The sequence below is a fragment of the Platalea leucorodia genome, assembly GCF_965183815.1.
Source record: "Platalea leucorodia genome assembly, chromosome: 7".
Lineage (NCBI taxonomy): Eukaryota > Metazoa > Chordata > Aves > Pelecaniformes > Threskiornithidae > Platalea > Platalea leucorodia.
In genome coordinates, this window is record NC_138829.1 from 44480889 (window position 1) to 44504474 (window position 23586).

A 23586-nucleotide genomic window follows, 5' to 3' on the forward strand; every position below is an offset into this window, starting at 1 on the left:
GGGGGTTCTGGACAGGACAGCCACCTGGCTAAAAATCCCTTAAGCGCTCTTTGAAATGTCACGTGGCTGTGTGTGTAAGGTTAGGGAAGCTGTGGTTGTAGCTGATTGCCTCTGCTGTGCACCTTTGCTTCATCTTAAAGGAATGGGATAGCATGGGTGGTTTCTAAGCATTTCTAGAACCAACATCAGAGGATGGCTTAAACATTGTAAATGTGCAGAAATGACCACAACGTAGATGTTTAAATTGCAGAAAACTGTGGGTTGTGTTACTGCTTGATATCCTAGGAGCCTGAAGAGATCTTTCCATAGACCAGACTTTCTACAGGCAGCAGCAGACAGAAATGCCTTTCACGTGCTGCTGTTGTTGCTAACTGTCCTCATTTGGAAGAATGAAAGCAGTACCCCCAAAAGGTTAATTCGTGATCCATTTAATCCTTGTTTATTTCCACCAACATTGCAGAGGGAGGGAAGCAGGTAGTGGTTTTATTTATGTTGTAGTCATGGAATATATGAACAGGTGAAGTTTTTAAAAATAATGTTTTAGGAAAAACTTCTTCACCGAAAGGGTGGTCAAGCATTGGAACAGGCTGCCCAGGGAAGCGGTTGAGTCTCCCCTGGAGGTATTTAAAGAACGGATAGATGTGGTGCTCGAGGACATGGTATAGATGGACCTGGCAGTGCTAGGTTAACGGTTGGACTCGATGATCTTAAGGGTCTTTTCCAACCTTGACGATTCTATGATTCTGTGTTTTGTTGGACCTTCGGCTGGGGCTGCACGGCTAGAAGGCGCGTCCCCTGGGTGGTGGATAGGGGATCCCTCTCTGGAGGGTGCACCGGATAAAATTGAAGAAGGTGCCGCGAACCAACGCAGCCTAAGGGAAGGCCACCCTGACAGAAGAACCACTGGCCCTCCAAGTCATGGGGGTTGGGCAGGAGGCCAACTACCTCCTCCCGGAAAAAAAAATAAAAAGTTGCAGAAACAATGAGCATCAACTTTCAAAAAAAAACCCCGAAATGGCGGAGATGGAGAAAATCAGTAATGAAGTGAGGAGGAGGAGATGGAATTGGATCGGTCATGTCTTGAGGAAAAAACCAACAGAAGACTGCGCTGTGGCCCTTGGGACTCCAGAGCACGCAGCCGTAGACCGATCGAAGTGGAAGAATGATGTTCGCGCCTTGTGTGCCTCCTGGCACTGAGAGAATTCAGATTCAGATGTTTTCTTGGAGGTGTGTAGCTACTGCAGATGCCAGAAATTAGCACCACTGGCTGTTAGGCAAAGATGTATTAGCAAGTTACTTATATTTGCCAGAGTTCCATTGGTTCCCATTGGGAACCTTGGCTTTGTTTTGCTATTTTTTTTTTCTTTTATGCAATTACTTGTATTCAGAGTTCTGTGCTCCAAAAGCAAATGTTTGTGTTTTACCTAGCTCCCAGAAATTTATCATGTCGAAAATCCCTTATTGTTTTACTGCACAGCACGTGTGAGGCATATAGGACTAACCCTTCTTTAATTTTTAGAACACCTTGGAAAGCTGATATTCCTATTTAATAGATGGAAAGTGGGCTGGGGGTGGGGGAGTGGTTTGTTTAGGTTACCCAGACCTGGTTCTGGGTCTTCTGTACTGTGATACTGGGCCCTTCTTTCCATGAACCCCGAGTCCCTTTCTCCCTCAGGAAGTGCAGAGGGAGCTTGTTCTATCTCTAAGTTTGCAGTTCACATTATGGGCAGTGCAGTTGAGGAGAAAGTACCCAGTTTGCAGGGCAGTTGTAGCTTAGCCTCTCCTATTAGCTGTCTGTGGTCTCAAGGGAGCTGATGCAGATACTCATGTCTTGCAGGTCACACTGCAGAGTGGGCATGTAGGAATGAGGGAGAGGGAGAGGTTGGCAGGCTCACTTACAAAGGGTTGCGAGTTTGCCAGCAGTGCCACGTGCTGTTGCAGAGATTAAAGTTTTAAAGCTGGCGTCTTTTGCAGAGTTAGACAAAACAAAGTGACGTTACGATGTAGATGGGGTGACATGTGGCTGTGAAAGCAAAGATGATACATTTGATGTTTTATAGCATAGTGGGGGATCAGTAAGACACACCATTAAATGCAAAAAGCACTTAAATGCTTTTTTTACAGTTTTGGGGTGGGAGGGAATAGATTAATGTCTTGGCATGCTCTCAGCTTTGCATCTTCATGGTGGAAGATAAATTGCAGTTCTGCTTGCAGCTATTCTCAGTACAGATGATTCTTGCCTTGGGACATCTTGGTGCTCAGTCTCATGCTACTGATGGGCTAGGAGTGTACATTTCTCTGCTATGACATTGCCTGTTTGTAGCCAGAACGGTAAAACTTGCACAGTTCTTGTAGTGATTCATTACTTTCCTTGGACTAGTGTATCGACATCTTTCTACTTCATATGCAAAATCCCTCCTGCCCCAGAACCCATGAAAGAATATACTGTAGTGAATTATATATATAAATACACGCTTTTCTCCGTGTTGTTATGTGGAGAGAGCAGCTGGCGGGGGGTGCTCCCAGCTCAGAGAGAACATGGAAGGGGGTTGCAGGAAGAAGAAAATCCTGGAAACCTCTTGCATCTGGACAAGCAGAACATGCATGTGAATGGCTGGGAGCTGGCTCGTGCTGCGATCTCATAGCAGTTGGTAGACAGACCGGGGATGAATACAAATTCTTGTTTTCTATTTCTTGTCCTAACTTTCAGTTTGATTTGGTGATGCAGGTTTGCTGGAGTTCCCTGCAAATTCTCCTTGTTTGTCTTTTAGCTGTAACCAGACTGACTGACACTTAACTGCTGTTGTTTCTTCTCTGCAGATTTCTGCTCCAGTCTCTGGAAGATCTGGACAACAGTTTAAGGAAACTCAACTCCCGCTTGTTTGTTGTGCGAGGGCAGCCAACAGATGTCTTCCCAAGACTCTTTAAAGTAAGAGAATAAAGTCATTTTCTGGAGCATAGTGAAGAAAAACAGATGTCCCAGTGCTACCCTTGTTTTTACTCGCTAGTGATTTGCTAATTGTTGGAAATCCTCTCAGCTTCTCTTTAACTGTAACTAATTCTTCACTATTACAAACTCTTCTCTTTAACTACAACTTTAACTACTATCCATAAGGGCCAGCTTGGGAGCCAGATACAGTCTTGAACTCAGACTTGCAAAGAAATTTAGTAGTAGGGTGTAACCTAGTACTGGGGTGCTTGAGCTTTTCTTTTTGGATGGTGGCCTTTGCCTTTGTTTCTGTTAAGTCAGGTCTCACAGAGTTGCACTGTAACATGCTGACTCCTCTGTGTTGAGAGCTTCTTCCCTACTGGCCATTTTCTTCCTGCGGCTTTTACTTGGGAAGACTGCTATGTCCATATACCTTTACAAACAACTGAAAAAGCGTATTGATCTGTATGTGAATTGCAAATAGGGCTTTGTGTTAAAATTTCAAAATTCAGAAGCTTTTATGTTAGCTGACCTTCCTTTTCTTCTCCTGTTCAAGGCTGCAGTTCAGTCAGCTCAGCAGCAGAATACAGCTTGGGTCCAAGCTTCCTGCTGATGATTTAGGACAGTGGAATATGCGGTGACCTCAGTGGTCGATGATGTGTGATGATTAGTGGGGCTACATTTCTAAAGTGATATGTCAGTGCTGCAGATTGTGAGAGAGACAGGACTGGCAAGAGCATCTCCTTGAATATCAAGGTTCCTCAAGCAGTATCATTCTTCTCTGTCCTGCTCTAAGATTGTACTTCCTATTGTCTTTGAAGCTTTTTGACGGTGTCTTTGCTAGAGTGACAAAGCTAAAGGAAAAAAACCACGGTTCACAATAGTTTTATGAATTGGGTTTGGCATGTGGGCTCTACCTTACATATGGTTGACAGAACTAGTGTCCCCAAAGCCTGCTATAAACCAGCTGGTGAGAAGGAGTGGTAAACTTGAATCTATACCCTCCTGCTGTAAATGGTTCTGATGTGTATTTTCTGGAGGAGGGTAGTACTGGGAAGGGGAATCGGACTAGGCAGGTCAAAAGGGGCACAGATTTATTTTGGCTTCTGCTTCTTAACACATTACACAAACTATGTGCTGCTTTGGGCCTTTTCAGAGTCTGGGCTATTTTTGTCTTTTCATCTGCAAATAAATTCTGGCTAGTAGTAGTCCGTGCGGTCCTTATTCTAGTTCAAGGTATTCACAGGGTAATTAAAACTTTGTTGGAGAAAAATGCCCACTTTGGTCAAAGAACAAAAAGTAGTTGGCAGTGTCTGAGGCTTGAGATGGGTGTGGAATCAGCCAGAGCTGCATTTTGCTGCAGTCTGTTTTGCCTGGACGAGTGAGTTGATGAGTATCTTAGATGTGCTGTAACAGAGCTGAAAAGAATGTGTTTTTTTTTTATGCTATTGTATGGTAAATGTATGGCTTTCATGGGAATTCAGACCTCTCCAGAGCTGCTGCACTGAACAGTGAATTAGCAGCAGCTCATGCCTTGTTGTCAGCTGTTGTGGAGAGGAGAGTTCTGTCACATGTGGTAATGCAACACTTAGACCTAGTATAATTTCTGCTCTTGCTGCCACTAGCTGAGCTATGTTGTTGATAACAGTAGCTGCAAAGGTACTATTATGCACGGATATCATGAGAAGTGTACTTGTTAGCTCTGTGTTAACCTTTGCAGAGGTTTTCTGTCTCACTTGCTCTGAACAAACGTCTGTAATTTTACCTCTTCTGTCAAAGAAAAGTGTGTCGTTTCTTCACTGAAGTTTGCTCACAACCCCTTTGGTGTGGTTTTTTTTTTCCTTACCATTTTTGTTTGCTGTAGGGTAAAATCTAAGAGATAAGTCAGTCATGACTTTTGTATATCTGCAGCAATTTGTTGTCATAGTTTACTGTTTTCTGGTTGGTTGTGCTCTGCTTCCTGTGTGCTACTGTAGCACATAGAGTGGTGGGCTTCTCAAAAGTGTAGGAAATATCTGAATTTGAAGTTTCGTATTCTTACCTAAAATCTTTTAGCCTTAATTTTTTTATTCCATGCCTTTCTTTCAAGGCAGTAATGTATGTTTCTTCAAAACCAAAGCCGTCTTTTCTAAGCCTTCCAGCTGATACTGTCTTTCATATAACAGAAAGAAAAGTTTAAAATGAAGCTGTTAAATTACATAGGAGCAGGGCAGGAACATGTCTGTTTGACCCCTGCTCTGAGTTATGGATGCTGTCATGTTCTTATTTTGAAAAAGGAGTGGAGGACCTCTCAGAGATGTACATTCAGTGGTCCATTATTGTTTCAGTTCTCTGTTCTTCCTAATATTTCATTTTAGGATTGAATCTGAAAGTTTAGAAAAGAAAGGGGCTTGTACAGTTGTTTTCTGCTTCTGAATTCCCTTCCCCAGCTTGGGCATTATTTTTTAATGGTCTTTAGTGAATTAATCACATCTATTCTTTGTGCTGCGTTTCTGGTTCTGGTTCCAAGGTGGAAAAGACTGTCCTGTATATACAGAGGTGACTTAGACTCTCACTTTGAGAATGTCGTTCACATCTTAGTTGTGTGATGGGTTTTTTAAGTGTCTCTATAGATTTCTGGCTGTGTTTGACTAAAGTGTTTGCTAAACAAATCTGTGGGCTGCTGCTCTGCTTGATGGATGTCTCGGGAGGGTCGCTGTGGAAACCGTTAAACCTCTTCTCATAGGATTCATTTTCTGAGGAAAACTAGGCCATAGTCTTTGAGAGCAAACTGTGCTCTGGAAAAGCCTGGAAGAGGCTGAATGCTATTTCATAAGGCCTATTCCATGTAATCTGTGAGGGATCTATTAAAGGTGTGAAGATACAGAATAGGTACATGGCATGACTACCGTGAAATAACTCTCCAAAGGCAGGACTTTAATTTGAAACTGAAGTGCAGTATCATACTCTACTGTGCTGACCAGAAAGGTTCACTCAGTTGCCATCCTTTGTCCTGCATTTCCTACTACCCTGTTTTTTGCTGTTTGGGTTGGATATTGGTCCTCTATTATGTGATGGCTTTAGAGAGACATTGGAAAAAATTTAGAGTGTGTTGGTTTTACTTAATGGTAGTCTCCACATAAAAATATGGTTTTTTTGAAGAGAACTTGTATTGAAAGAGTTCTCTGAAATGCTTTCTCTGCAAATGGTGGAACAGGATGGTAGGGTTACTTTTGGACATCGTGTGCAACAAAACAAGGTGTTGTTAGGCTTGGGGACTGAGCTGTAACCTAAGAACATTAATAGAGAAGAACTCAAACCTCCTCTTATGTGTTTTAAACCTGACATAGGAATTTGCATAGCAGATGTGATGTTTGCTAGAGTTGATAAAATTGTTGATTCTTTGGTTATCTTGACTCCAGACTGCTGTTTCTCATAGGAACCATCTCTAAGCTTCCAGGACTTAACACTGGCCAGGAATTCCAACATCCTCATTCGTAATTGTGCTGGTTAGAAAGTCTTCTGTTTGACAGCTGTGTGTATTGTGTTTCTTGCAGGAATGGGGAGTCACCCGTCTCACCTTTGAATACGACTCGGAGCCGTTTGGTAAGGAGAGGGATGCAGCTATCGTCAAACTGGCCAAGGAGGCTGGCGTGGAGGTGGTGATAGAGAACTCCCACACCCTCTATGACCTGGACAGGTACGGGGAGAGCAAGGGCAGAGGTGCTGCCTGGGCTAGGCTGGGATTGTCGCGTCTGGGAAGGCTTTGGTCTCCTCCATTACGTTGATCACTACACGTTGATCGCTGTCATCCTGTGTGAGCCTAGAAGGTGTCAACAGGATTACTCTGCACACTCGCACTTTTGATTAGAGCACGTCAAAGTGCTGACAGTGACATGAATGTACAGAAAGGTGTTGCCTCAAGCTTATTAAACTGTACTTGACAATCATTTTTGTTGTTCAGCTGTGTCCTATTGATTGCTCTCCTTGAGCATGCCCTCACTGCGTGGACTGCTTTTTTTGCTTCATTGTAATAAAGATAGTTGAGCTGTTGTCTCAAACATGTTATGAAGGCAGGGCTTTTAACTGATGGATGTGCCAGGACAGCTGGAAGAAGTAGTACGAGGTAGATTGTGGCAAACTTACCTTATTTTAAAACCTGAATGCCTTGTCTTTGTTGTGTATTTGCTATGGGGGAGCCTTGCCTTTATGTTGAGTTTTATATATTTACTTATATATGTAGTCTCTCTCTGTATATGATCTCCTTAAACAGTGGAGACAGTCTTTCAGCTAAGACTCTAAGGTATGCTTTTCTACAACCATGTTTCAGTACTACTCGTACAGGTTGCTTGTTTTTTGGGGGGGGCTTTTTTTTTTTTGATGACTTGTGCCAGTAATGCTGAATGTAGATTTCCTCCTATCTTTAGCATCCGTAATTTCCTATCGGAAGGAGCACATGCTGGGTGGAAATGTTTGTCTTTGGAGTGAGGGGGATTCTTGAACCTGCCTCGTGAGCAGACACCGCTTTCTAATTTTTGCATTAGAAGAGACCATGAATACTTATTACATCCTCACCCCTTCAATGTCAATGCTCCTCACATCCTTCCTCATGTCATCTTTGTTTTTTCCAAGGTGGAGAGTCCTAGTTTATTTAAGTTTTCAGGTGGAATCTGTTCCAAATCTCTTCTAAGTTTTGTTCTAGAGATGGAGAGCAGTGGTGAAAACTCTAGCTAGTGTTCAAAATGTAGGAGCAACTTGGATTTGTATAGTGCTATAATGTTTCCTGTCTTCTCCTAATCGTCGCTAGCATTCTTTTTGCTTTTTCTGAGTGCTGCTAAACACTAAACTGACGTCTCAGGGCTTCCTTCCAGAATGGTCATAGGCTATTTGAGAGGCTGCTACTATGTAAGTAAGTTTAAGATTGCATAGCCATGCATATGGAGAAACAACATGACCAACGCTGCATTTCATCTGATATTTTTGTCAGCTGGTCATGTGGTGTATAGGGAAATTTTTAAGTTGCCTTTCATTTTTAGCTATCCCAGATAGCTTCTGGCGTCAGTAAATTTTATCATCCCTCTCTTTTTTTGTCCCTTTGCAGATCATTCATGAATAATGTTGAGCAGCACAAGCCCTAGCTCAGCTCTGTGTAGGATTTCTCCTCCTGTTGGAAAAATGGATTCCTACTCTGTCCTGTATCTCGAAGAATTTTCTGTCTGCAGGGACCTTTTCCTTTATCGCAATTTATCTGGGTTTCTTTAAAAATTTTCAGTGAAGGATCTAGTCAGATGGCTTCTGAAAATCCAGGTAGAGTATATCAACTAAATCTCCCTTGCCCCAGGCTCAAATGTCACTAATAGATTTTGAGGCACAACTTCCCTTTGCCAAGCCCAAATTAACCCTCCAGCATATTGCATATACCCATCCATTCACTGATTCCATTAGTATTTTATACCCATCTGCCTAATGCACATATCAGACTTTCTGTTCTGTCATCCCTCTGATGCCCTTGAAATGCTTTTTAAATCTCGAGTCATATTTGCCTTTTTTTCCTCATAGTATTCGGACAGTTTTAAGGCAAGCGTTACATGCAGCAGCCATTAGTTTGGGTATTTCTTGATGTCCTTTACAACTCCTAGGTGAATGCTTGCTGGTCCTGGCAAGCTGTTGCTGTTCAAGCATAGCTTTGTTTTGTGGTGTTTCTTCCTGACCTCCCGGTCTGTGACATCTCCTGATATATTTCCTTAAACAGATTCAGAGTGGCAGCCTCCCCGAATACCTCCATAGTGAATACACATGCAGAACTAAATGCATGATTTTTTTCTGTGGTGTTACAGTCTCTGCTTTTTTTATGACTTGATCAGCTCTTGACCCTATAAATATCCTGGAGTGTCTGTAAAGGGATTTTTTTTTTTTCTATTTATGCTTTTTTTTAAAAGGTTTCTCAAACTTTCATTTGCGTTGGGAGGTGCAAAGAGGCTGCTTTTGTGGTTTTTAATTTAACCTGCCAGTTGTTTTTTTCTGTCTTTATTTGGCCTTCATTTTTCTGAATGATTTTGCCTTCTGTTAGCATTGATGGTGCTATTCTTTAATTGTTTTGACTTTTGTGATCTTTCTGAAATCTTTTTTTGATGGTTTGTGTGCATTTGTTGAATTTTTTTTTCCCCATCATCTTCATATCATCTCTGTGTTGCCTGTCAGTGGTTTACATCTCAGCTTGTTCTTTTTGCTTAGCATGCTTCCTTATTTTTATGCATTTCTCTTCTTGAAATATAAGCCGTTATGGTATTATAGCTGCTGGAAGGATGTTAAATTGTTGCATGCCAAAGTCACGGTTAGAGCAGGCAAGTGATGACTAACATTTTCAGCTATACCTTAGCGCTGCCTAAGACTAAATCATGAATTGCCTTTCCTTGTGGGTTCCTGATTAATTGTTCCATGGAGCAGTCATTTATGACAACTAGAAGATTGGTTTTTGGCAGGCAGCGGGGTGTGACAGCTACCCAGTCTGTGTGGAGGCAGTTGAAGTCTCCAGTTACTCTGACATTTCCTGGTTCTTGGCATCTCTGAGATTTCTCAGCAGGTGGTAATACAGTTCTAATATTATATTTCTCCTGGAAGCCTCTCTCAGAGTGTATTGCTCTCCAGTCATGTTACTCAGTCTTTTAACTCATGGTATGTGTTGTCCCTCTGCTCAGCCTACTGTTTTTCCTGCATAATTAGTAACCTGGTGGTGGTGTCCTACTTCTCATCTTTCTTTAATCAAGTTTCCGACAAGATTGTCAGGCCTGGTTTTGAACAATTTAGACTAATCTTTTACTTCTACATAAATGATTCCAGCAGTCCTTCTCTTGTTCCCTGCAGTGTATTCACAGTACCATCACCACCAGCTCCTTTTAAACATGTACAAAGAGCCTGTTCAGTTAACTTGTGAATTTGACCAGTTCTACCCAGCAGGAAGATTACAATATGCTCCTTGTTGGCACTGCCAGCATAGCTGTGTGGTTATCAGAGCATCTTTCCCCTCACCCAAAACAAGGAGACGGCTATAGAAAATCAGCATCAGTGCTGGAAAATACTCCTAAGAAAATCTAGGAATTCGCAGTCAAGATTAGCGATGTTCAGATTGTAGAAGTCAGACAGAAAAGATAATCTCTTGGGTATCAGCTTAGCCTGCTCAAAGTCTTTACTTGACAATTATTCTGTCTGACAACTTCCAGCTGACAAGTTGTTTTGTCCCTTCTCTGGATCTGCCTGTTTTCTCCTCGTTAGGATCTAAATCCTCTGTATTCTGCTTGCTGACGGTCAGCATCGTAGTTTCAGTAATCCAGGGCAGGCCAGGGTTATTCAGGGGGAGAGGTTTAGGTCAGAAAAGAACACTGTGAGCTTGTATGTTTGTAGCATGCATCAGGAGCAGCTTTTCCTCAAATATTCTAGCCTAAGGCTGAAGTGATAGCTAAATGCACTTTAATAGGAGCACGTACTGACTTAAAGGAACAAAGCACTGGGGAAGTGTGCATACCTTGGTGGTTCTGCAATTCAGAATTACGCTATGCCAAAAAAATGGTTTATTTCCATCTAAGAAGGTTAAGTCAAACTTCTGCCTGCCAGATCTTGTTATCCTTGTCTGTCTTGCATGGTGCTCTGGTGTCAGGTGTTTTCCCCCTGCGCTGATACTTAGCCTGTCATCAAGTCACTTCTTCATCTTTCACACACTCGTGTGTGCGATTCTGCAGAAGTTGAATTGTCCAGTGTCTGTTGTGTGGAATATCTGTTGGTTATCTCTCCATCTCCTCTTTGAATCTGTAGAAATACTCCTTTTCTTATACACGTGTAGCCCTACACGAGCTCTCTGCAGCGAGGATTTAGATCAGAGCAATTGCATAAGCTGGCGAGGCTAATGAAATAGTCTGTGGGAGCTGGTAGTGGGGTGCATTGTTGAGCAGCTTGCTTGCCGAGCGCTGGCAGCCTGCTCTTCCTCGCGGGAGGAAGCAGGGGGGAGCACATTCGGTCCCTTGCCAGAGCTGGGCCCTGTCATTTGCAAGCGAGCTGAGGTGTCAGGTTTTTGAGGCGAGCGGCTTTCCCTCGCCCGGTGGCCACCCTGCTGGGGCACTGCTGTGGAGATGTGAGTCGGAAGCTGACACCTGTGGGGGTGTGCATTCAAAGTCTGCCGACGCTCTGCTGTCACAGGTGACTGACTGTAGGATACCTGATAATCCTAGCAGCACCAGAACTCTGGTCAGGTTTTGGTTGCCTGATTTCTTGAGGTAAAGTGTGACTGACAGTCAAAAAGACCCTCATAACTTCTGGCATCCAGGTACTACTGTGCCCAGCGCTGCCTGACTATATTGCTAGGCTGGTAGCACAGCTATTTTTACGTGTGCTCACTAGCACCAGAAAGATTGGGTTTTATATGATGAATGCAGTGATTCTGCTCTTCTCTGTTCCGCTTCAAGAAAGCTAGAAGAATAATGGCCATGTGTAGTATGAGGGTTGTGCTGGGGAGACGGATGAAATGGGAGTATTAAATCCTGGGGAAGGACCTTCCTTTTTCTGTCCTCGGGCAAAGTCCTGTGAGATTATACTGCCTGGGTTAGAAGGACAGGAGGAGGAAGGAAAGGACTCCTGCTTGGGGGGCTTCCTGTACAAATCTTTGTACAGAAGGCTGAACAACACTACAATACCCAGTATGTATCATATAATATCCAGTATTGTACAGTAGACAATATTTGATACTTTTTTTCATGGCGATATTGTGAAAGGTTCAAATTCTGTTGCATAATGCCAGTGTCAGGTGCTGTGAAATGTGCAAGTTGTCCTAGTCCTATCTCTTGAAGATTTGTGTCCCAGATCCAATAACTGTCTGGTTAGGAATTGAGGAGCTGTACAAGGTAACTTCACTCGTATTCACGTTCTTCAGGATGTCAAATACAGGCACTGGCATCCACCTGCAAGTCACGGTGATTTGCTCCAAGCTGTCTGTTCACAAAAGTTTTAGCTGTGGATCTGGGACGTGGTGTAATAGCGTGGATCTCAGACTGAGCTGCAGCCTCAGCAGATCTGTGGAAGAGGACTGAAAAATGAGGCAGTGTTGAAGAAGCAGCTTCCCCGCCCCCATCCCAGGCACCTCAGGGCAAGCACCGTGCAGCTTTGTCACGTTTTTGCTTCCCAGCACTGAACTACTCTGGAAACAAGGGAGTGTCTCTGGAGTGTGGTAACTGGAAATGCCTCCCTTCTCTTCCAGCAGCAACGCTGATTTTCTGGGGATCTCTGTGAAGTGATGGGCTTGTTTGGGGGCCCCAGTGCTCAGAGTAAGCCACAGAGAAGATTGTGGTGGGTAGTATTCATGAGTTCACGATCTCGTACTGTCTCTGGGGTGGTACGCGGAGACAGCCGGCTGAGAAGTGCGTGAAAGCAAAGGAGATGCTCCAGTGTTTCGCACTCTGTGCACATCCCGCTTGCCCTCCCTCCCCTGTCCTGTTCATCAGTGCCGTCTTCTCCCAGTGTTTACAACCTAGAAGCAGAAAACCGGGAGGAAACTGCAGAAGGCTTTATTTTTAACCTTTGCAACTGTGCTGCCTGTTTTCAAGGCTCCTCTTCCCTCGGCTGGCAGCGTACAGGAGGCCCGGGCTCCGGCTGGCCGGGATGGAGGCAGCGGGTGGTGGGGCCGGCTGCCCACGTTGCTGAGGCTGAGTGACTGCTGGGTGACTGCTGGGTGACTGCGGCGCACACGTGAGGAAGGGCTGCGGGCTGGGCAGGCCCTGGGCCGGCATGTCGCTCCTCCTCGCTACACGTGCGGCTTCGGGGGGAAGGGAGGGCACATGGCGTCCGCCGAAACGCTGGGCTTTAAGCCCAGCCCCTTGCATAAGCTGTTGACTGTAATGGGTGGGGAAGGCGGCTCTGCTGCAGCTCATGTGTGAGCTGTGGGGTTGGCTGCCTCAACTTTATGTAATGCTGGCGATCCCTGTGTTGTCTGCTTTGCTGTTAACTCCTTCCTCGCCCTGCAGGAGAGGGGGTTAAAAATGGCATCTTTGACCCTGGAGAAGCTTACCTTGCCTGGGGGGCTTCTCAAAGCTCTCTGTCTCAGGAAAAATAAGGCTGTGTGGCCCTAGCAGGCTGTGGATGCTTAGTAAAGTAAAGGAATGGGGAACCGTGGCTATCTTTTCCGTGGCATGATCTGACACAGGTGAATTAGCATGAGACAGGTCTACTCGTGACCTTATGGCGTGGGGGAGGGTGGTGATTTCTCTAATCACGGGGAGAGAGGAATGACATGACGCAAACTGGGATTTGTCTCATCCAAGATAGGTGGAGGAGGGGTCACTAACAGGCTGGGACCTTTTGTGTCAGACGAGGAGGGAGTAAGGTCAGAATCAGGTTAGGATATACAAGGTGTCAGGGGAGCAGATGCAGGTCTGGGATCTGCCATCTTGGGGAGACAGAAAGGCAGTAATCAGATTGAGATTTCATACAGGGGTCTGATGAGGAGCTCTGGGAGAGAGATTGATGCTAAGCCTGATTCAGCTGGAGCTGTTTTGTTTTGTTTTTTCCTATGGAGATGAATTAGTATGTGGGGTTTTGTTGTCTGGTGTGTTTGGGGGTTTTGTTTGTTTGGTTTTAGTATCCCTTTGACAGATGTATCAAGTGGAAGGTAGGTCTGTAAGGATTTCTGTATCCAAAGAGAAAGGCTGTCCTGAGCAGTGATAGCAGGATGCAGTTTGGCTGTTATTTCCTTGTGTCTTTTGTGGTAGCAAGGCTGTGTTGTTTCACCTTGTTTATTTTGTCTCCAGAATAATTGAGCTGAATGGCCACAAGCCACCCCTTACCTACAAGCGCTTCCAGGCCATCATTAGCCGTATGGAGCTCCCAAAGAAGCCGGTGAGCACCGTAATGAGCCAGCAGATGGAGACATGTAAAGTGGACATCCAGGAGAACCATGACGATGTGTATGGGGTCCCGTCCCTGGAAGAGCTGGGTATGTGTCGAGAGCGAAGGCAAGGGTTAACTGCCAGCTGAAATGGGCTCTAGTGAAACTGTTCCCGATGGCTGGCATGTGCCCAGAACAACTCCAGCCTTCCCATCTGACCTGGGCTGCCTCTAGCCATAGAAGCAGCCTAATGTTTTCAGTGAGTGCTGGACCTCGTGAAAATAGACTGCTGTCCCTTGCACTACTGTCGATGCACAGCGTCCCCTTTAGCATTGCTCTGAAACGCTCTGCATCTGTCCTTCTGTTCTCTGCTATACTGAGCATGTAACCATTGTATCAGTGTCTCATGTCCTTGCCAGCTGCTTTCCTCCTACTGCCATCTCTGACACGTTGTGTAACAGACCTGAAGAGGTAAACTAACTGTGTACCAGGCTTATATCATTTAATTCAGTTATTGCCAAGCAGCAGCAATTTGGGAGCTTAGCAAAACAAAAGATTACAGAAGCTTCTTTCACTCATCCTGTGATGCCTTGTGGTCCTGTATTTTTCTTGGAGGAGGATGAATTGAGAGCTGAAGCATGAGGAATGCAAGGCCTATATCAGAGAAGTGAATCTAAATGCAAGGGAAGAAAGGATTAATGCAGAGTACTGTGTGTGTGACTGGAGGCTCCATGCCAACTTTATAGGAGTATCACCTTGTACCTTAAGGTACAGTTTCAGCAGTCATGTAAAAGCGGAGGGCTTCACAACAGGAGCATCTGAAGGGTTGCAGTCCTGGGTAACTCTGCTGCCTTTATTGCTTGCAACCTTACACTGCTCTGCTTGCTGCAGGGGAGGCTCCTCTGTCAGCCCAGAGCAGCCCAGCAGGGCAACTGCATTATTACTTCCCCTTTTGCATCAGTTCTTCAGCACTAAGCCAGTGCCCTCCCCAGCATTCGCTTTCAGCAGAATAGGAGCCTCACCAGGAGCAGCCAGGCTCTCTAGTGAGCTGCTGGTGTCCATGGCAAGGTATTTTGTAAGGCAGAGCTGTGGAGCAGATGTTCCTTTGCCAGCTGCTCTGGCCTTTGGAGCAGAGCCCTGTGGGTAGTGCTGACGCACAAGAGAGAGTACTGGCGTATGAGTGATGGGAGAAGTCCCCAGAAGGCTGCCTGAAGCATTGCAGGGAGAGGCCCTTGTAGTGCAGTGTCATGAGCAGGCTCTCCCCATGTTCCACATGATTTGCTTGCTGTAGAAGGACTAGAGCAGCAAGTAAGCCATGTTAGGCAACTGCAGTATGTAGTGTCTTGCTGTTGCTAATGCTTAGTCCCATCTATACCCTTTGTCTAGGCATGGCTTCAATTCTTACAAAGTTCTTTCCCTCAGGCTTTCCTACAGATGGTCTTGCCCCTGCGGTTTGGCAAGGAGGGGAGACGGAAGCCTTGGCGCGTCTGGATAAACATTTGGAAAGAAAGGTAACCCCTGTTATTTAAGTGGCGATTCCTGCAGGCTGTGCCTCCAAATAAAAAATGTTGAGTGTTGGCCATTGCTCTATTTCCCTGCTCTGCCTAGCAACAGTTGCAGCATTCACCTCTGGAAGGGGTGTTTAGTATTGTTGGAGTACCCCTGTGATCTTGGGTTGTGTGTGGAGCAGGGAGCTCCTGGCCTTCCTCAGACCCAAAGAAGTAGAGGTGTGTATTAATTATGCTGCTGTTTGAAGCACATAGGATTCTTTTCCTTGTTTCTACCCCTCAGTTTCCTTTAGAGGAGTGCAAACTTGGAAACTCTCGTCTAATTCTTGCTCAGTCCCTGCTGCACACTGCACACCATCTCGTTTTGTCTTTAGCTGAGGTACTGGTGCGAGTACATGCTCATAAAAGAATGCCTTCCCCTTGTACCTCAGCCTGTTAATATGTTGTCTCACTGGCCGGCATTCCTCGAGCCCCTTGCTGAAATAGTCTATTTTTCCTATGGGCATGTATATATATGGGTATATATTCTTGATTATAGTGCACAAGGCAAACAATTTCAGAGTAATGAAAGATGACCCAGCTGCAGAGGCATAACTCAGTTTTAACCAGTTTGTATCTTTTTAATGCTGGGTGCTTTGGTGGCAGTTGTAGAGATCAAAGCATAAATTCTTGTGCTGAAGGGGGAATAAACTGTCAATATAATACTCCACAAAAAGGTCTAAATTTCCCTGATTTTCTTGTTTAGTATGAGAAATGAGATAGTTGTACCTGGACATAAACAATTGCATTAGCTTGTGTCCCTAGGAGCTCTCAGGGTTATTAGCTCCTGCATGCAAAGCAAATTTAGTCCTTTTCTTGGCCAAAATGACTAACTGGTTTAAATCCTGGAGCAAAGGTTTTGCATTTCCGGAATCGGGTGTGGGGGTTGGGATTGCCCACTTGAGATCTCTCCCAGGGGTGGTTGGAGGTGAACAGAAGAGACTGCTGTCAGACCCGAGTGGCCTTATCACCTGCACAGAGGCCTGCCCTTTGCAGCATCGCACAAATTTAGGTTTTTTTTTGGCTCATTTCTCCTGAATGTCTAGGCATGGGTTGCAAATTATGAAAGACCAAGGATGAACGCCAATTCGTTGCTGGCCAGCCCTACAGGACTCAGTCCCTACCTGCGTTTTGGCTGCTTGTCCTGCCGCTTGTTTTACTACCGTCTCTGGGAGCTGTATAAGAAGGTAAGACAAAGGGTTCATCTGGAGAGCAGGCTGGTTTTGAGCATAGCATGATGCTGGTTCCCAGACAGTGTGCCAGAACAGCTGCAAAAGTTACTGTTGCCTCACTTGGGTTTGACTGTTGGGCTAAGCTTTTTGCTACTACAGAAGAAGCTCTTGGGTGAGGAAAAGTGTTTCTTCTGTATATAGTTGAGCAAACCTTAAATCTGCCGATGCCCTGTTCTTCAACCTGGACTCCTGTGTCATGAGCCACGTAGAGCTTTTTGCTGTTAGTTTTGGGTCATTCAAGTCTCTTGTCAGTGTCCTGAGTGAGCTAAAAGCAGCACTGACTTCACTACCTGGGGTTCCTGGTGAAGGATGATCTGGAACTGAGCTCCTTTATGGCGGTTGTCAGTAACTGACTTGAGAATTGTGTATAAATGCATGGGTGGCCTACAGCTGAACTTAATGAAGCCAGTCCTCCCCTGCTTGTGAATACCCTTATTTCCTCCTCCACAGGTAAAGCGGAACAGCACGCCCCCCCTCTCTCTGTACGGCCAGCTTCTGTGGCGGGAGTTTTTCTACACAGCAGCCACAAACAACCCGAAGTTCGATCGTATGGAGGGGAACCCCATCTGCATCCAAATCCCTTGGGACAGGAACCCTGAAGCCTTGGCAAAGTGGGCAGAGGGCAAGACAGGCTTTCCTTGGATCGATGCGATCATGACTCAACTGAGACAGGAAGGGTGGATCCACCATCTGGCCAGGCACGCGGTGGCCTGCTTCCTGACCAGGGGCGACCTCTGGATCAGCTGGGAGTCAGGAGTCAGGGTGAGTCTGGCATTTCCAGAGGCTTGCAGGAGGCCGTAAGGAAAACAGTCTCCCTGGCACTCAATGCAAGGATGGGCGCACAGGTATGGCTTTTGCTTCGCATGTAAAAGTTGCGTGGAAGAGAGGATTTGCTAGCGGGCTCTTGGCCTGCCAACGGCCTGACTTCTTTCTGCCTTCTACCACAAGGCTCTGATAGTATCAAGAGTCTCCAGTAACCATAACTAAATGGTAGTGGGACCCACTGGTAAATATGGTCTGGGGTTTTGGGTGCTTTTTTACTTTTTTGCAAAAGTTCTCTCAGTCCGTCTGTTTTCTGTGCAAGTTCAATGTCAGTTCATAGCTGGACCTTTTTCCTCATTGTATAATCCATCACCGTGCCAGTCAGGGAACGCTCCATGACTGTGAAATCCGAGTCTAGAGTCTCTCAAGGAAAGAGGTAAAAGACCCTCCTCTTGGGCCATCTGAAGGGACAGGCAGCTTTGAACCTATCCAGTGTACCTATTGCCCTATGCAAAAAGTGGAGGCAGGGGCATCTTGTCACAAAGCTGACAAAGCAGAGCATAGCTGAAAGTGCGTCATAGGGTCAGATGCTAAAAGCGCAGCGTCTGTGCATGGAAGTGAGTGAGTTACTGCTGAAACCTGTCCGCCTCTCAGTGGCAGTGTGCTCTGGGACCTTCAGAGGGGTTCTTCCTTCTTGCTTTGGTGCTTGTTCTTCTGTGCAGCATCTGCCTGCTTCCCACGGTTGGTGCTTTGCACTTGTTACGCCTCCCAGGCTAGGATCAATATCCAAGGCTTGCTGCAACACTAGGTAGTGATTTAGTCTGTAGCTGCATGAGAGAGAAGCCAGCACTTTATCAGCATGAGCAGACAGTACCTCCCTATGTGAAAGCATCAGGAAGTGAGATATATTGACCAGCCAACTGGCTTCAGCCAGCAGATCACCTCTTTGCTGCTGCTTTGGTTACTAGGAGCTGTTCTCACAGCTCAGTGCCTGCTATTTGAAAGAGCACCTTGGGTCCTCCTGCCACAAAGTCCCGCCTAGGGAAGCTCTCACTGCCTTTTCCTCCAATTGCTGCAGGTATTTGACGAACTGTTGCTGGATGCAGATTTCAGCGTAAATGCAGGCAGCTGGATGTGGCTTTCATGCAGTGCGTTCTTCCAGCAGTTCTTCCACTGTTACTGCCCCGTGGGCTTCGGTCGTCGCACAGACCCCAGTGGTGACTACGTTAAGTAAGTGATGTGACTGGAGCTTCTTTCTTGCTCGATCTGTGAGCCTGAGTTGTTCAGTAGCTGACAGGTGCATGGTGCTTTCTGTGCATTGTGAATGCTGCAAGCGCAGCCACTTGTAAGTGGTGTTTGTGCCTCTTTTTACTTGTGTTGCAGGAGGTATCTGCCCAAACTAAAGGGCTTCCCCTCACGATATATCTATGAACCGTGGAATGCTCCGGAGTCTGTGCAGAAGGCAGCCAAGTGCATCATTGGGGTGGACTACCCCAAACCCATGGTGAACCATGCGGAGACCAGCCGACTGAACATTGAACGCATGAAGCAGATCTACCAGCAGCTGTCGCGCTATAGGGGGCTCTGTAAGCACCAACAATTGCAAAAGATTGTGTCTTTAATAGGAGATGAAAACGATGGGAGGAGGGGTCATGGTTTAAAACAGATAGCATTTGTCTCTCTGGCCAGTCTTTGCAAGAGGAAGCAGTCCCTGCCAAAGCTGCTGAATCAGTTTCCAGGGAGAGCTCCACTGAGCTCTTGGACAGCTGAGAGTGGAGTTTGATTAGTTTTGAGATCTGGCGATGGCATGGCACCATCCATATGCCACCAACGGTCCGGTCTTCACTTTGGAAAAAAAACCTAGGCATCGCATCCTAAATAAATGCGCTGCTAGATCCCGGTGTCTGTCTGTCGCCACCACTGGGTGAGCGCAGCTCTGAACTCATCCCACTTTGGGATATGGATGTGCTGGTTGGTGATCACTAAGGTGTTCCCATGTGAAAGGCTTCTCTCACCCCAGGTGTTTTTTGTTTCTTAGCTATGGCCCTTTTGCCTTTCTCTAGGTTTACTGGCATCAGTCCCTTCGTGTGTGGAAGATCTCAGTGGCCCAGTTGCAGACTCAGCTTCGGGTCAGGGCTGCAGCACCAGTACAGGTGAGTCGGTGCTATTTGTGTGCTTCTGAGATAGTCTCATGTCGACTTAAAGGCTACAGGCAGGATAGAGAGATCCTTTTCTAATAAGAAGAGGGTGTGTAACTAGGAAAACATAGATCACGTTCACCTTCCTTTAGGCTTTCCTCAGAAGTCCCCAGTGAGCCTTTATTCCTAAAAGGGCTGAAGAATAGGAGTTCATTAAAGTGAATCTTTTATTGCCTGTATGGGATCATATGCAGCCACTTAAGGGAGAAATGCAGATCACTGTAGGGCTAATCAGGTATAATTAAGCTGTCCCCTGTCAAAGGAGGATACTTTTGGGTTTGTTCTGGGGGACTTAATTGTTCTGCTTTTAACTTTTCAAAAGTTTTCAAGGAGGCTGTGGCAACATCTCTCTGTGCTTGTGCACTGCAGTCTTTCTCCCAGCTCTGTTAGGCTGGGGTGCGTTTGTGAGGAGATTTAAAGGCAGGGGAAACGTTGCAGTGACTCTTCTTCCTCTACAGCAATGAGGCTGTCACAAGCAGACCAGGCTTCTCCAAAGCGCAAACACGAGGGAGCAGAAGAGCTGTGCACTGAAGAACTGTACAAACGAGCCAAAGTGACATGTCTGCCCGCTCCAGAGATCCCTGGCAAGAGTTTATGATTGTGAGTAGTCCCTAGTGTGATCTGGCCTAAACTACCTTGTTCTGGCAGCTAGCAAGGCTCAATCTTTTGCTCCCTGCGTTTTAATGAACAAAACGGACTTGCTTGTGGAGGGAGGTGGCTCCTAACTGTAATTCCGTAGCCCTGTTAATTTGGCAGTGGTCTGCCCTCTGGTTGTTTTCCTTTTGCTTGACAAGCTGTTAACTCAGTTGTCCAGCAGAGAGCAGTACCCTGTTACTAGAACAATCACAGAGCACAGTTCTTTGTAGGTTTGCTCTAGTGAGGCTGCTTCTCCTTCCACAGAGTGGGTTTGCAGCCAGCTTTGCCCATGCGGTGAGGGTACGGGCTAGAGGAGGGGAGCAAGCAGGTCCAGTCGTATGCCTGAAATGCTCCGGGTCCCAGGAGGGAGGAGCTGGTCGCATGTTCTGCCGACTTTTCAGTATGAGGGCGAGGTCAAGGCAAATTCTGTCTTTTGCTTTCTCCTACAGCCAGCGACAAGCACCTTGCAAGTGAAGAGTGAGAGTGCTGAAGAGGTGACCAGAGGAGGAGGGACTGGTGCCACAGAGGGACTGGAACTTGGGATCCGCAACAGAAAATCTGGGCTCTCATACAAATGTGTAATTCCGATAGCTGCCACAAAAGGGCACTGTGTTACTTGTGCTTGGGAATATTTGGCTTTCTGTTCTCCAAAGAGCCAAATATGTCTCTTCTCAGCCATGCCCAAAATCTGCCCCCATTTAAGGGGGCAAGAGCCTCCTGTCAACTTGTTCACTCCCAGGTGTATCTTTCTCTTCTGACAGTGGCTCAGCGCGTGTGCGTTGATGCAATGATGTAGGGAGCAGCATCTGCGCATCTCGGACATAGTGAACGTCCTTTCTCATCACTAGTACTAGGCAGTGAGGTGCACTGATTACTTCAAATTATAGTAGGAGTTGAGAAGGAAGCTGCTATAATGTCAAAAATGGAGTACCCATCCTACAAGAGAACAGGAAAATTTCAGTATTTCTTTCATTAGGCTAGACTGATGGGGATGTAAACACTTTCTGAGTAAATCAAGGTGGTACTCATGTGGGATGGAAATGAAATGAAGGACAACCGTAGCACAAGAACGAAGAGATTCAAACTGTCTGTACACTTGACAGGCACTTAAAACTTTCCCTGCAGAAGAATCTCACTGCTGCAGGGTGAGCCATAGTGCTGTTGCCTGGAATGGGCAGCTTCAGAGCGGTTTGACATCTGGTGAGGGGGGACTCTGAGAGAAGGAGGAATTCTTCAGGGAATAAGATCATGCCTTGATATAAGTAAAGCAGTCTCCCAGAAGCTTGCTGGTCCAAATAATAAGGTAGCTACACCTGGGCCCTGCACTCTACAGCATTTTCTTCCCTGAGTGAGAGCGCTTTCAAATGGAGTGACCGGTGTCTGGTGTGTAGCCTGTGGAGTGCCTCGTACTGATAGGGGATGTATTACACATCAGCTCCTTGAAGTGAGTCTTACTCGGGCTCCGTCTGTTGTCCATTCTGTGTGGATGTTTGCTCTTTCCTGTATTGGCATCTGTGTTTTGAGTTTCTACACAGTATACTCCCGTACCTCGTGCCCTGCACACTGCTCCTTCTTGCCATTTGCATTCACGCTGGTGCTTTGTAGTCTAGCAGGACAATTGTGTAGCTTTCCTGGCTCTTAACCATACACTCCTTGGCCTGCTGTTACGCGTCATTTCAACACGGTGCTGGCAGAGCGCCTCTGCTTGCCTTCCCACCTAAGAGGGCAAGGGAGGGTAGTGCTGCAGAAGAGCCTCTCTTTTGGCGGTTTTCAAGAGGGATTAGATCGAGTAGCTAATCCCATGCAATGGGCTGCCGTTGGCACTGTTTTCATTTGCTGTCCAAAACCTTTCATCCCCGCCTGGCACAAATAGTGTGGGGCTATACGTGAGCTTATGCAACTAACAGCTTGGGGAGCACAGGAGTTGTCTCCCACTCTGACTGGGATAATCAGATTCTGTTTTGGAGCCCATGTTTGAGCGCAGAGCAATGGGGCTGCAAATAGAAACTGACTCAAATCTACCTGGGAAACCTGGAGTGGTTCCGTCAGGTCTGTGAGTTAATTTATTGAACAGCTGAATAACCTTTCCTTCCCACTCATCTCTCTGGGGCATTGACCCTAGATTCCTTTTTCCAAGGGAATCCGTTGGGCAGACTGACCAAGTAAACAAGAGTCACTTTTCCTGCCCTTACTTTCTTCTAAACTGCTATTCATAGTCTGCCCACTGGATAACTCAGTAATAAACAGGTTTTGTCTCCTTCAGTCTGACCCAGACCTTACTCCCACTGTCTTGAGGGTAGAAAGGTATAAAGAAATAGAGGCCCTCCCACCCCACCCCATCTTCTGCTGCAGAGAGAAGAAAGGGGAAAGACATGCACTTTGTACACTTAGATTACAGAAATTGTGACTTCTGTCATTTGGAGAGTTACATGTTTAGGCAATGGTCTGTAAATATGACTTTTTTATATATATATAAATGTCTTTAACCCTCTCTTTGCTGTCATCCAAATTATTTTGTTTGGTAAGTGGCGTTTTTGGGGCTGGATCCGTGGGGGTAAGGAGCCAAAGGGAGGAGAGGCAAAATCTCCTAAGTGATCTCTTAGCAGGCTTTGTGGGTGAGGAGGAAATCGCATTTGCAAGGTTTCTGTCAGTGTGGCATGTGGCACACATATCTGTGATGTGGATGGTGGCAGCTGGAAGAGCTGCAGTTTGGGTAGTAGAACTGGGATGGACATGGAGAAACACAAGGCCAAGCAAAGATACAGGAAAAACTTCCTGCAGGAAGCTGGTTAAGTAGGCTGAGATTCATCCACTGATATCTTTCCCCAGTTGAAATGATAAAGGTGTGTGAAACTGCATGACAAAGAAGTAGAGAAGGGGATGGTTGTTCACTGTGGTCTGTAATGTTTAGGATTGGGTGTGTTCAATTAAACTACAAGACGGCAGACTGAACAAGGTTGCACCTTCCTTAGTTTTTGTGGTAAGCTGTGGGTGCTGACAGTTTGACTGAGTTCAAAAAGGCTTGACCAGTTCATGGGGAAAGAAAAGGCCATCAATAACCATTAGTGAAGACACCATCTTTGTTTCAGGAAGGAGCACAGGATTGCTGGAGGCTGAGATAAAGGAAGCATCATGAAATGGATGCCAGTTTGGGGATTTCCATTTCATAGAATCATAGAATTGTTTAGGCTGAAAAAGACCTTTAAAATCATCAAGTCCAACCGTTAACCTATCACTGCCAAGTCCACCACTAAACCATGTCCCTAAGCACCACATCTATCCGTCTTTTAAATACCTCCAGGGATGGAGACTCAACCACTTCCCTGGGCAGCCTGTTCCAGTGCCTGACTACCCTTTCAGTGAAGAAATTTTTCCTAATATCCAACCTAAACCTCCCCTGGCGCAGCTTGAGGCCGTTTCCTCTCGTCCTATCACT

The 23586-nt window shown here is 45.9% G+C and overlaps 1 protein-coding gene across 1 annotated transcript; it reads left to right on the top strand.

Moving 5' to 3' along the window:
* The first annotated feature begins 1090 nt into the window (after positions 1-1090).
* CRY2 (cryptochrome circadian regulator 2) lies at positions 1091-22643 on the top strand. The gene is made up of 12 exons (XM_082317849.1): positions 1091-1227; positions 2821-2929; positions 6466-6608; positions 13699-13883; positions 15198-15286; positions 16369-16509; positions 17005-17316; positions 18395-18546; positions 18700-18902; positions 19380-19469; positions 19973-20114; positions 20600-22643. Exons 1-11 carry the CDS (start codon positions 1163-1165, stop codon positions 20110-20112), a joined length of 1629 nt encoding a protein of 542 aa, XP_082173975.1. The 5' UTR covers positions 1091-1162; the 3' UTR covers positions 20113-20114; positions 20600-22643.
* The last annotated feature ends 943 nt before the right edge of the window (positions 22644-23586 follow it).